General features: G+C 32.6%; 1 protein-coding gene across 7 annotated transcripts in view; it reads right to left on the bottom strand.

Annotated features, from left to right (window-relative positions):
* Positions 1–9684: 9684 nt before the first annotated feature.
* The window catches only part of LOC144834767 (mitochondrial coenzyme A diphosphatase NUDT8-like), a 43408-nt gene continuing 39134 nt past the window's right edge, over positions 9685–13958 (bottom strand). For all 7 annotated transcript variants that reach the window (XM_078689690.1, XM_078689693.1, XM_078689691.1 and 4 more), the window contains 4 exons: positions 11803–12133; positions 11069–11201; positions 10885–10965; positions 9685–10366 (listed from right to left, as the gene is read on the bottom strand). In XM_078689690.1, coding sequence (XP_078545816.1) covers positions 10085–10366; positions 10885–10965; positions 11069–11201; positions 11803–12080 — 774 coding nt within the window. In that variant the 5' untranslated portion in view covers positions 12081–12133 and the 3' untranslated portion in view covers positions 9685–10084. The remainder of the gene's footprint in view (positions 10367–10884; positions 10966–11068; positions 11202–11802; positions 12134–13958) is intronic.

The raw sequence follows: 13958 nt of genomic DNA, 5'->3' as shown, positions 1-13958 counted from the left end.
CGGTCTCTCTCTAGGGCGCGCATATCCTGGCGCGGTCGGGCCTAGCCTAGGCGCGGCCTAGGCCTAGGCTAGGCTACTATCTACTAGCTAGGCCTAGCCTAGCTAGTAGGCTACGCCTAGCTAGCTAGGGTCTAACTAGGCTAGGCCCTAGGCCTAGTACTAGTATAGAGGCCTACTCCTAGCTAGTAGAGGGCCTATTATAATTATATTATAGCTATGTAAGTAGGCATTCATTGAGGCCTAAAAACTAGCTACTAAAGGCTAGGCCTAACTAAACTAGGCCGCCCCCCTCTAGACCTAGCTAGTACTTCCTAGCTAGGGCTTGCCTACTAGGCCCCCCAGGGTCGGAGTAATAGTAGTCAGCCTACCTAGTTTTAGGCCTTACTTAGGCCTAGCTATGGTTATGCTATGTCTAGGCTAGTAGGATTACGTGCCTAACTAGCTAGGCCTAGGAGGTATGTAGGCCTACTACTACTACTAGGACCAGGCCTACTAACTACTAGGCCTAGCCTAGGCCTAATACTAGGCCTACTACTGTACTAGGCTAGGCCTAGAGGTAGGTGCAGCTATAGGCTAGGCCGAATGGCCTGCTAGTAATGGGATGCTAATAATAATAAATAGGCCTAAAGAGGCCTTCTCTTAATAAATAATAATAAATAGTCTAGGAATTAACAAATGTAATGTAAATAATATGCACCCTACTAGAGTTAGGCCTAGATAGAGTGAGTAGAGTATAAAGGGGCCTAGACCTAGTTTGTTTTATTTGTACATTGTATATTTATATACTAATATATTATAGGTGATCAAGTTAAGGCCAAATTTAATCACATGAGGGATTCCCTAAGAAAGAATATAGAGAAAGAAAGAAAGGCAAAGAGAAGTGGAGCGGGTGCCATGATGTTTAGGCCATACAAATGGGCAAGGCAAATGCAGTTTTTGTTGCCACATATGCAACCAAGAAAGTAAGTTCTGTTGCTTTTAAATAAAATGTAACTAAAAAAATTAACTAAGGAATAAAAATTGTGTGATTCTCAAACTGAAAACCTTATTGGGCTAATTTAAATTATAACAATTCTTGTTTATGAAATAAATGCTGATATTTTATTTTTTGTATCAAATTCAGGACCTACAGTAACTTAAGTACAATAACTACTTCTCCATCTACTACTGCAATTCAGAACACCAATAAAGAATTATATCCAGAGAATGATGATTATGAACTGTATGGTGTAGAATGTGATGAAAAGGGTACAGACAAGTCAGGTAAAATTAAATGAATAAAAAACACCCAATAATTTTTTATTGAAATTACCAGCAGTATGAAGTATAAGGAATAATGAGATATCAACAAAATAACAGTTGGCATTATAGCCAAGTCAATTGAATAAAATTGACTGTATATACATTTTTATTCTTCTTTTACAATTTTTCAGAAACTGCAAATAAGGGGAAAAAAAGAAAGGGGGGTGATGATGATTGGCTGATAGAATACTTGGAAAGAAAAGAAAAAAAGAGGAATGAAGAAACTAATGAGGACAGTCTAAAAACCTTTTTTTTATCTCAGTATCATTGTGTTAAACATTTTCCAATAAAACGGCAAATCGAAGTTAAAACCAAAATTTTTTCATTAATTTCATCAATAGAGATGGAATTGGCACAGTCAGAAGAATAAGCCAGAATCCGTAATACAAATGGGGGGAAAGTTACGATTATTCCATTTATTGTAGCCTTCATGATCGATTGAAATTAGGTGAATTACACACTAGGCATACAAATAGTAATGTTTGTTAGTAAAAATAATTTTGAGTTAATAAGAATAAGATATAAGGAAGAAAAGCAAAGAGACTATGGAGCGGCTATTCCTGAATATACAATACTAAGTATCGTAGATTTAAATTATAAATTTTAGACGATCTTGTCAAAGGTCAAGCGCCTATTGCCTGCCACGTTTCGATATTCAATATTGAACTTGACCTGACGTGGTTCCATGGTATCTTTATATGCAATGCAATGCATGTTAGGATTTATAGCAGGCCGCTAAAATGATTAGAATCTACTTATTTTTCACATTTTTAACCATTCAAAGATGAAAAAAGTTATCACAATAGAACCATATAGTTTGTGACCTTACATTAGATCTAAACAAGATATGGACTGTTTTGATAATAATTCAATGATTATCTGACAGCGAATTACAGTATTATAATATCGGTCTAGATTGACAGTCAAATGGGACTCATTGTAAATACCAGAAATAATGTTTTGATTATTTTGACAGTGAATTATTATAATACTGGTGGCCTAGGTTAACAGCAAGAAAATTCACTATTTATTGAACAAGATTTTACAGATTACTGTCTACATGCATCTATATAATACTGTATTATCAGTCAGTTTAATCAATTCATAAATAAGCAAGCAACTACACACTGTTGATCCAGTTCTTTGTAATGTATTCTGTGTATTTCTTTATTTGAGAATCAAGTGTTTTTATATGCAACTTTACTGCATCTTTTCACTTGCAATAAAAATTGTACAGTTCAATTTTACATTCTTAGATGGTTTTCTATTTTATCATTGAGTTTTATTTTTATTTATTTATTTTAGTTATTCAATTTCTGCCATATACATAACAAAGAAGACAAAAACAATTATAAAAGGAGGCACGGAAAGACCAAACAGGTGCTAAACACCAACTCTAATTTCCAAAACAATGCTTGTTTTGCCAAGAAACCTTGCCTGCCTCAGAACTAAAATACTTTGCAAACTTGTTGCGTACTTCTATTGCGTCTTGTGACCCACGGTAACCTAATTTATCCAAATTGGAGATTCCTTCACAATTGTCTAAAATTGATTGTGTGCTTTCAATGTGGGAGTTACAAGTAGGCATCCCACTGGGGCTTGTCTTCTTTATGAAATTGTGAAGGACACATGTTGCCTTTATAACATGATCAACGTTATTTGGAGACAAATTGATGACGCGGAAAAAAATCCTGAATCGTGCACACAGTTGACCAAAAGCATTTTCTGATATTCTTCTTCCTCGAGAATGCCTGTAATTGTAAATTCTCTTTTCGTCGGTTAAGTGCTTACCGGGAAAGGGCCTCATCATGTTTGACTTCAATGGGAATGCCTCGTCTCCGAGTATTACATGTGGCATTGCACCCAATTCAGGAGCATCCGGTAAAGATGTGGGCCCTTGAAATTGAATTCTGCCATTATCGATTTCCTCTGCCAAGGAGCTTCTAGAGTATATCCCTCCATCACTCGCTGATCCAAAATTGCCTACATCAATATATGTAAAGCAATAATCAGCATCTACCAATGCCAAAAGTACGATGGAAAAATGGCCCTTGTAACAGAAATATTGAGACCCGCTGTTGTTAGGAGCTGTAACATGAACATGCTTTCCATCAATTGCGCCCAATGCATTAGGGTAGTTCCATCGTATGTAGAAGTCCCTAGCCAAACGCTCCCAATCGTCAGATGATGATGGTATTGCCATATATATCCCACTGAGTCTATTCCAGATGGCTATGCACACTTCCACCACTATCATAGAGACAGTTGATACGCCCATTCTATAGTTATAATGAAATGATCCATATGAGTCGCCTGTAGCCAAAAACCTGTACAGAAAGATAAATAATAAGATAATTATTATTATATCCAATGATCAATTTATGCAATGGTTGTATATATGGATAGCATTCCAGTAAAAACTAATATTTTCTTCATTCTCATTATTGTTAGTAATTGTCGGTTAATTAAATAAAACTTGGTTATTTGTTTTACCTTAAACAAACTGATAGACGTTCTCTGGGTGTAATTGCTTTTCTAAAACGAGTGTCTTGTTTTTTTATGTCGGCATTGATTAGGTCTAAAATGGTTTCAAACTGTTCCTCTGTCATTCTGTAATATTTGTAATATTCGTCTTCCATAGATTGCAAATCATTATTTATAAGACACATATACTGGCCCATGTTTGCTCTTTTTTTGTTAATTTCGTTGATCCAAACAGATCTCTTTGTACGTTTCTTTCTTCTTCTGTTTAAAATCAAGCTTACAATAATTTCATCTTCACTGCTACTATCCATTATTGTGATACTGAATACGATACCAAAAGAAAATAATTAATAAGGGAACAAAAACATACATGTATTTTTAAATAGGCATACTAGGCCTAGGCCCTAGTAACAATCATTACACAGGTCTAGCCAAAATAAAATTTTATAAATATATAATTTGTATCAATTCACAAGTTAAATTTGCCTAAACTACTTAGGCCTAGTACTATGCTGGCACGGGCCTATACTTAGTACTAGGCTGGCGCAGACAAGACTACCCTACTGCGCCTACGGAGCCTGTAAAGGGACATTAGTTGAAAAAAATGTATATTATTTCTAGAGAACGAAGTCTTATTTCATTCCCTCGAATCCATTTCGTTCCTTCGAAATTTTATTTCGTTCCCTCTAAATAGTATTTCGTTCACTCGAAATAATATCGTTCCTTCGAAATATTATTTCGTTCACTCGAAATATTATTTTTGTCTCTGTATTATATCACCACAATTTGTTCCTCAATATTTATATCTCGACGCCTTCCTTCGTTCCCTCTGACAAATTATTACTAGGCCTATCTGTTCCCTGTTTTCACAATAAGACTTTTTCTTTGTTGCATCTTCTCTTTGGAACGAACTCCCACCTTTTGTCAAACGTTCACTCAATTTTTATGCATTTAAAATAATATAAAGAATCATTTATTTATCAATGCAGAATACATTGCACAGTTGATAATTGACGCTATATAAATGTTTAAATAATATTGAATATCATTATGCTACAGTCTATAATCTTTATACTAGCAATACATTTTCTAAGTCAGGTGATAGTATACACATGAATTGGTGTAAGATTAGTACTATGACGCGTCAGATCAAGGGCTAATATTATTGCGAGGGAACGAAATAATATTTCGAGGGAACAATATGATTTCGAGGGAATGAAATAATATTTCGAAATACTATTGCGTTCCCTCGAAAAATAATAATAATATATATATTTTTAAACTAATGTCCCTTTGCGTAGTATACAGTAATTATAACCTAAAGAAAAAAAAGTCACTTACTCAACAGTTTGACGGTTTTTTTAAACACAATTAATGAATTAGGTTTGGTCCAGGACTAAAGATAGTCCCCTTTCATGAATACCATTTCAAAATAGTCCAGGACTAAATCCAGAGATAGTCCAGGACTAAAGTTAGTCCCCTTTCATGAATACCAGCCTTTATGATCATACAATCTTGAGTACAATCAAAAGTTCAAAAATATAGACGAACAAAACAGAGAAAAAAAAAGAGTTCTACTGTAGCATGTAGCTTTTATTAATCTGAACACTAGAGGGCACTATTACATTTAACAGATACTTCTTTCAGTGCTCTTAGTATATCATGTGACTAAAACATGCTTTAAAATGTTTGTACAGAACATGATACTTTAAAAAGTAAATAATTAAACAAAAGTTCCATATAAGGTAATATGTCTTCCATATACCTGATTTGTTTAGTGGAATGATACTAATATAGCTACACTACTTTTATATGACAAATTTAATACACGTATAAACATCCCTACATACAGAATCACTGTTGTTACCATCTACACAAGCTAACCATTTGGTATTCAATATTCTTTGATAAATATTTTTTTAACAAAAAAGAAAGTGAACATAATTTTAACATTTTTTCTTATTTAGCATTGTGATTGATGCTACCATATCCATTCATCATCCTATGCCTACCATAAAAGGGAAGACTATAGGAATTATTTGTAGGCTAAATACAACAAAAATATTTATACAAATATGTTTAGTCACAATATATAGCGACGTCTACAGACACTAAACAAATTTGGCAAGTAGTTTACAGTATAATAATAAATAATTGAGAAATTCTCATAAAACACTATTAAAATAATATTTTTGTATTTAAATTACGTTTTTTTTTTGCATTTTACATGATTGCTTTAGGTTGCTTAATTTGCATACCAATTATTCACTTTTGTTGACGGATGAGAATTTATAGATTTGGTCACATTTCATTAAGTTTTATTACTGTTTTAGAAAAAATGGAAAAATTGGTGTGCATTAAAAAAAATATTAATTTCTTTAATAGTTATATTCTTTTGTGATTAGTAATCAATAATTTGTGATTATAAATAGTGGGTATAATAAAACAAAATGGTGGTTCATTTAACTTTAATTAAGAATTAAAACGATAAAACATGTTTATTACGATCAATATTATCACATGAAAAGCCAATGCAATAATGTACTATACCCCAAAACAAACATGAAATTGCATTCATAAGTGGCATGTAACAACATAGTCTGGTAATACATTCAATGTATTATTCCTGTGTGACTGATATTCAACCATTCCTTGTTCCAATTATCCTATATCCTCAATAGATAATGTATCTCCCTGAAGATACAACTAAAAATTAGCAAGACCTTTTTTTACAAAATAAGTTAAAGAAAATTTAAATATATTGTTTGTATATTCAATTTCACACCATAGTACTATCATTTTAGTGTGAACATTATACTCTCATTACGAAATGCTACAAATATCATAAATAATATATTACAATCTATACATGGCGTTCCCATCTGCTTTATATATAATAACATAAGTGACTAACATAAGTAACTACATATACTAATTAGGTGGTGTATTAAACATAAAGCTACTGTACTTAATAAATAGTGAGTGAAAAAAAATAGACACATGCAATAACTTGGAACATCTGAAATTTATGGAGTGCCCCCTCTATTTGGATGACTCAGAAACAAATATAGGCTTGGTAGTCCAGCTTGCATGGTAACAGAAGTAGGTCGGTTCCTTGTAATCAAGTTATAATGAGAACATGCGATTCCCAACACACATTCTCCATGGGGGAAAATTCCATACGAAAAGAGTAAGAGTAAATCAGGTCGAGGCAAATGACAAAGATAGGCATTGGGAAGAAACCTCTGGGAACCGATTAGGGACATCACCATTTGGGCATTTTTTTTTAAAGCAATGCGACATGCATTTACATTAACACTACTTTGCTTCAAATTCTAATCCTGTTCAGTTAAGTTTACAAGTAACCAATATCAATGTCCCGTATCAATGCGCAAAACAGTATATGTACCATTAGCTCTGCCCAAAGCTTATTACCATTAACTAGGTCATTTACCATCTACACCCAAATTAAAAAAACCCAAAATATTTGTTAATAAATAGCAATAAACACATGGTATGAAAAATGAGTCTTAAAATAACCACAAAAAATGTATAAATAAATTATAAAAAATATTACTAAATATACAAAATAGTTCTTTAAAATTATTTGCTTTCGCTAAGTAGGATATGATATATCTCTTTTACAGAAATCAATACGTTAAATCTTGATTAAATTTCACGTAATTTTTCAGCACCATTATTTACTGCCTTGTCGGGCCTAACAACATGTTTAATAAATGTGACACACTTATCGACAAGTCACTATACATTTGAAAACATGAAATGAAAAATGCAAAGTAATTAGGAGAAAGCATGGGTGAAAATGATCACGACACCTTTTTTACCACTAAGGCAAATTCGTTGTAGTCTTGTCAACACAAATAAATACCTTAATGATTGATATATATCATGACATTTTTATTAGATCAACAGGAAACAAGATAGTAATAAGTGTTTAAAAAAAATAAGTTTTATAATTCCCCTAAAATATACTTAATTATTTTATTGGTAGTAGTAGTAGATAATGTCTTTCAATAAACATATATTTATGTTCAAATTAGGTTAAAAAAGGAAAAAACAACGAATACATTTATTTTAAACAAATAAATTTCATCATAATATTGTAATTACTAATAAAAAAATGTATATTATAAATATATATACAATTTTTAATATGTTGGAATGTAAAAATAATTGAGTACATTTTAAATATTCATAATAAAAATCAGTTACATTATTTATTTAAACACTCATATTTAATTTAAATAAAACAATTGTATACTATAACATTAGGAATTAAATGGGCTGAGTTTATTAAAAGTAAAATTTTATATAAAAATGATTCTATTGTAATTTGAAACTTTGATGAATTGAATATTTCAATGGAAAGAATAAAAAAAAAATTACGATTCATTTTTTACAACAATCTTAACTCGTTATTTATTTCCTCAATCTAGAATTTGAGTAAATTATTTTGTTAAAATTTCGGCAACAAATTGGAAGTAACAAACAGATACAGATACAGTAGATTTAATAGTGAAAATTGGTAGACGGGTAAAACAAACCAGATTTATACTTAAGTTGCACCAAAAGCTATTGAATGTATTCATGGCTATGTATAACTTTCAAACACTAATTTAGTCACGAATGTCTCAAAATACCCAACGTAATGAAATCCACGAATTGAGGTTTGGGATATTTCATTCAGTTAACTGACTTTAACTGACCCCATTCTAATAAATCCAAAGTATTTTTTTACAGTTTGAAAAATGCAACGTTTTAGAATTCTAAAATAGAATAAATAACTGTAAAAATATGAAAAAAAAGTGTTATAATATTTAAAATAACTTGAGCACCTTTCAATAAAAGGTTAATAAAAAAATGCCATAAAACATTTTTTTTAAATAACACTTGTTTCAACACAATTTGCAAATGTTTTATTTGAGATAGAGTTGTAAATTTAATATGTTACTAGATAGAAAACCAAAAGTATTTATTATGAGTCCATCATGTACATCGTGTGTGTAGGGCACAGGGATTCATGATACTAATAATAATGTGAGAAAATGTATAAAGTATATTTTATTGGGCAAGAGAAGGCTAAGTTATACACTGTTCAGAAGTCAATACTTTAGCTGTTCTATTGTCAAAAATGTTGGCGTGTTTTTAATACAACCTGAATAAAAAATAGCGTGCTATTATTATACTTAAAGAATGGAGAAATAAGTTACAAATAAATAACTGCAAGGAAACAAATGGTTGTTTTTATCTATTTTGAGATGTTTCTTTGTTAAGGTGCTTTCTCCATCCTTATGGTACTGTACCTTTCCTCAGTGTTGTCGAGGAAATGCTTCCCTAAATCGGGGTGGCAAACCTTGCAATTACACTGGATTACCTATGCAAAATATAAGGAAACTTACGTCACTTATAAGGGCAATACTGATTACTGCAATTAAAAAAGGGCAGACATTTTATTCTTTGAGTTTATGATTGTTAGTTCGGAGCTTTATGTGGGAAAGTAAATATAGTTGTAGAATCGGTGACCTTTAGAGATTTTACTGTAAATACTTAAATAGAAGTGCCTGGTTTGAAGTTTCCAGATCTCCTCCATGTGCAGAGGTAATCAAATCTACTGATTGTTATTGCATATGTCAATTGAAGTTTTGCCGATCTCTGACTTATCTGTAGACTGCCACAAGTCTTATATTATGTTAGGCCACCCCTCAGGACGTGTTTTGATATGAAACGCCATGTGTGCCAAAATATTTATAACCTAGACTAGCTTACAAACCAAAGTTTGCTTGCTTGTTCATTAATTATAAACAGAAATAAGTACCGACCCACAACCCCTCCTCTGACAAAACTCTGTTACCTGGGGAAAGTTTTCAGAATACATTAAACAATTTGATTTTGGCCTTAAGTATTAAGCGGACTTGGCTTGCCATACTTAGTTATCCACTTTACTAGGTGTGTCTAGCTTTTTTGTGATATTTTAGTAGGAAAAAACAAAAGGTAACAAATTAATAGTTTATGTCATTTATTCCACTAAAATAAATATAAAATTATGTTAAAATTGATTTAATATAATATTGCATATTATCAATTTAAGTTTTAAGACATTTGCTGCAGAACGCCTCCCTGTCCAATATGGTTATGCTGTTACAGAATTTATGGTAAAAGTAATACTCAACATTTTAAAAAAAGCACCCATATTATTGATTTTTATTAATCTTTTTTTTCTCTTGCGTATCTACCATATATTTTATCGGTAATTGAATAATTAAATTAAAGGCCAACATCAACTTCTTGAGACAGGCTGCTTTGTTGAATCGGTAGAACTAGCTTTGATATCCAACACCTGTTTAACAGTTGGAGTGTACATTTCCCGTAAAAGCACTTTCAAGCATTCGTCCGTCGCTATTGCTGACAAACCCCAAACTTTGTGCGCACCTCCTAGAAATACCGGCATAGTGTATGTAAAGCTTGCTCGACTAGGTGTTGCAGGTTCCCGAAAACGGGTATAACGGGTGAACAGTGGGTCTGAAAGGACAGCGATGGGGATGCTGAATATACTTGTAACCTGTATATAAAAAAAAGTACAAAGAATTTGATTGGTGAAAAGTTCCATAGCAGAAAACACTGCTTTTGATTGGTGGGATGTTTTATAACAAAAGATTCTGTATTTTGATTGGTGGGATGTTTTATAACAAAAGATTCTGTATTTTGATTGGTGGGATGTTTTATAACAAAAGATTCTGTATTTTGATTGGTGGGATGTTTTATAACAAAAGATTCTGTATTTTGATTGGTGGGATGTTTCAAAACAGAACACTGTTATTTGTCTGTTAGGATATTTCATAACAGAAAACCCTGTTATTTGATTGGTGGAAGGTTCCATATAGAAAACACTGATTTTGATTGGTGGAATGTATTATTTTTTAAAAAATGCTGTTATTTGATTTGTGGAATGTTTCATAACAGAAAACACAGTTATTTGATTGGTGGAATGTTTCATAACAGAAAATACTGTTATTTGATTGGTGGAATGTTTCATAATTAGCAAATGCTGTTATCCGATTTGTTTTTACCCTCACTCACCTCTGATTGAATAAATTTTACTTGATCCAATTCAATTTTTCCTATGTTACATAAAACTGGAGTTACTGAAATTGTCTTGGTCTGTTGGTATAATAAATTTTAGAGTGTGAAAGCTAGCCATTGTTTTCTGTTACAGGGCCTTTAGGATGTTGTGTGTTAGTAATATAACATCAAAAGTACATACATAGTCTGGAATAGGGTTTAGCTTTCCCCAGACTTCCACAGAGCTTGGCAGGATGTCGATCTCCTCGTGCATTTCTCTCAGACCAGTTGAAACGATGTCAGCATCACCTTCCTGCCATTTACCTCCTGGAAAACTGAAAACACAAAAGAGAACAGAAAATAATTATTGATATATTGAGTGGATTTAGTTCTTGATTGTATGATTGCATCAGGATGATGACATTTTAATTAGATAAAATGGTCACGTTCAGGTTTACTTGCGCTAATGCACAGCTAGAGGCGAGAATATCTTAAGGGTAGGTTTAACCATGGACCTATAAATTAGAAGTCCATGGTTCAACTAATGATAATGCACTTGTCAATTGTATGACCCACTATACGACCCCCGTGCGTCATTTGTCCGTATGTGCGTCATACCTTATGAATACAATGATACACCCCTGCGTCAAAAATGTGACTTACCTTTAGGTGACCGTGAAGCACCCATTTTGATGCACTGTTACCATGTTGTTTATGATATGGTGGGTGGTAAAGTGATGGACATTGACACACCATTGTTCATTGATGTGACGTACCATCTACTGGTTTTTTGATGCACCCCAGTGTCAATAATTATATGTAATGACGCACCCATGACGCGGGTCGTGTGGGTCACAATTGACAAGAGCATAAGCGTTGCCGTGTCCTGGACTAACCCTAAAGACAATCTCGGTGCAGTAGCGTCGATTGACCTACCTAACTTGACCTCTATGAGATCTAAGCTCTGTTGACCTTAGAGTGAATAAGATGGATGGTTGATTATTCACTGTACACATTGGGATACAAACGGCTGCATTTAATTTCAACCCTTTCAACATTCTTCTTAGAGGATGTACTTGGTCCATAATCTCTATTGCTCTTTCTTTGTTGTTTGACGAGAAAACATTTTCTGTTATCCAAGAAGAGGATGTTCTGTTGCTATAGTGACAACTTTGCATGGAACAGACAACTTGATACCGAAGTGACCGGTACATGCTTGCAAACGATAAATTTTATTGTAAATAAACCCTAAGATGCATGGTTGAACCTGATAAATAAAATAAAAATAATCATTTTATAGTAAATTAGTTGAAAATAGCATATTAAACGTTTGATTCGGTGTTCTTTCCGAGCGAGTGCTATTAAGACGTCTAAGACTAGGCCACTACTACTACTTTCTATTAATAATATCATGGGGCTATAATTTTATAGCTCCATGATATTAGTTAGTAATATAATACTGAAATTGCACAGCTGGTTTACCACACTGGCACCATACTTGCCACACCCCTGCCAACACGTCACAAGCTATTATATGCAAAAAAGTGCAGGTACTCGATATGGTGTCAGATGAAATCGGTCGCGCTTGAAATCGGTCGCGTTTGAAATCGGTCGCGATAAAATCAACTTCCGGTATTTTGTATGGCGCGCCGCTAGAGCTATACCTTTGATGATATCTGTCGCGTTTGAAATCGGTCGCGCTATTTTGTATGGATTGAGCGGGATGCATGCTAGAGCGGGATATACATTTTTCGTTTATATAGATTTAATTGATATTTTTTAGGAACTAGATTATTTATGTGGACATTTTTTATTTGGTTAATAATAATAAATATTTATTTATATGAATCATTAAATTAATTTTTTTTTTTGTATTTCACAGGTCTCGGAGAAGGACTGTGTCTTTTCAAAATGGCCATTTCTAAACACGTTTAAATATATTAGGCATAATGTTATAATAGGCATAATGTTATATTAGGCATATAATAATCATTGTACATCATATACTATGATGTACAATGATGATAGATGTGAGAATAATAATGTATGGATAATAAAGGTGGACACGATTCTCAAAGGGGTAATCTGCACTGATATTTAAACATTTAGATTTACGAACGGCGTATGAATGTGAGACACTGAGTTGCACTTACTTAATTATTTACATTAAATGATTATTATAAATGAAGAAATAAAAGATATTCAAATTAAAATCTATAGTATCGCCGACGTATAGGCCTATACGTAAATTATATATAAATCATACTGTCAAATTATAGAAACAGTGCTTTATTCGGAATTATTATGGATAAGCAAGCCTGAGCTACAGAGATTTTAATTGCTTTTGCTTATCCTTGCTTCCTTAGATTTCCACGTGTCTTGATTTTGTTACCTATGTTTTAAATGTATTTCGATTTTAAAGGCTAAATAAAGAATGAATGAATGAATAAACATGATCTCATAATCGCGTCGAGCATCTATACCTCATTGGATCGTTTCACAAAAACATGTGCGGAGGCGCGCCTATAGACGTTTCAAACGTATGGTTATTAGTAATAGACGTCATCTTTACCTCGCCATGGACAACGATTGTACGTGTTTTGTCCATGATTTGACACACTAACAAGTGCGTGTTTTTTAAAAAGGGGAAACCCCATCAGCAAAATAATGTATTGTTAACAGCTGCACGATCGTAGATATGGCTTATTCGGGGTTTATTTTAGTAACTCGCCTTTTAACCATCCGCATATAATGATCATTTTACTAAAAACTATTTTAAACATTAGAAATAAAAATATACACGTGATTTGCCTCAACAATAATCATTATACACTTAATATTATCCTACATAACGGATAGAAATAAAATAGAAATAAAAATAAGGTGATCGAATAGTATGTTGTTAACGACATGGATATGATATAATCTGCCACAGTATGCATAAGTATAAAAATGGATACGCTGGCTTTACGGGCTATATTTTAAAAATTATTGTTTTTAAATAAATTGTTCTCTTTTACGTAATTGTTTGCATAATAAAAGATACGACAGATGTATATTCTCTATATAATATATTAATTACAGCACATATA

The sequence above is a fragment of the Antedon bifida genome, chromosome 2, assembly GCF_963402885.1.
Source record: "Antedon bifida chromosome 2, ecAntBifi1.1, whole genome shotgun sequence".
NCBI lineage: Eukaryota > Metazoa > Echinodermata > Crinoidea > Comatulida > Antedonidae > Antedon > Antedon bifida.
Note: the sequence above shows the minus strand (reverse complement) of the source record. Positions and strands in the feature narration are given on the sequence as shown.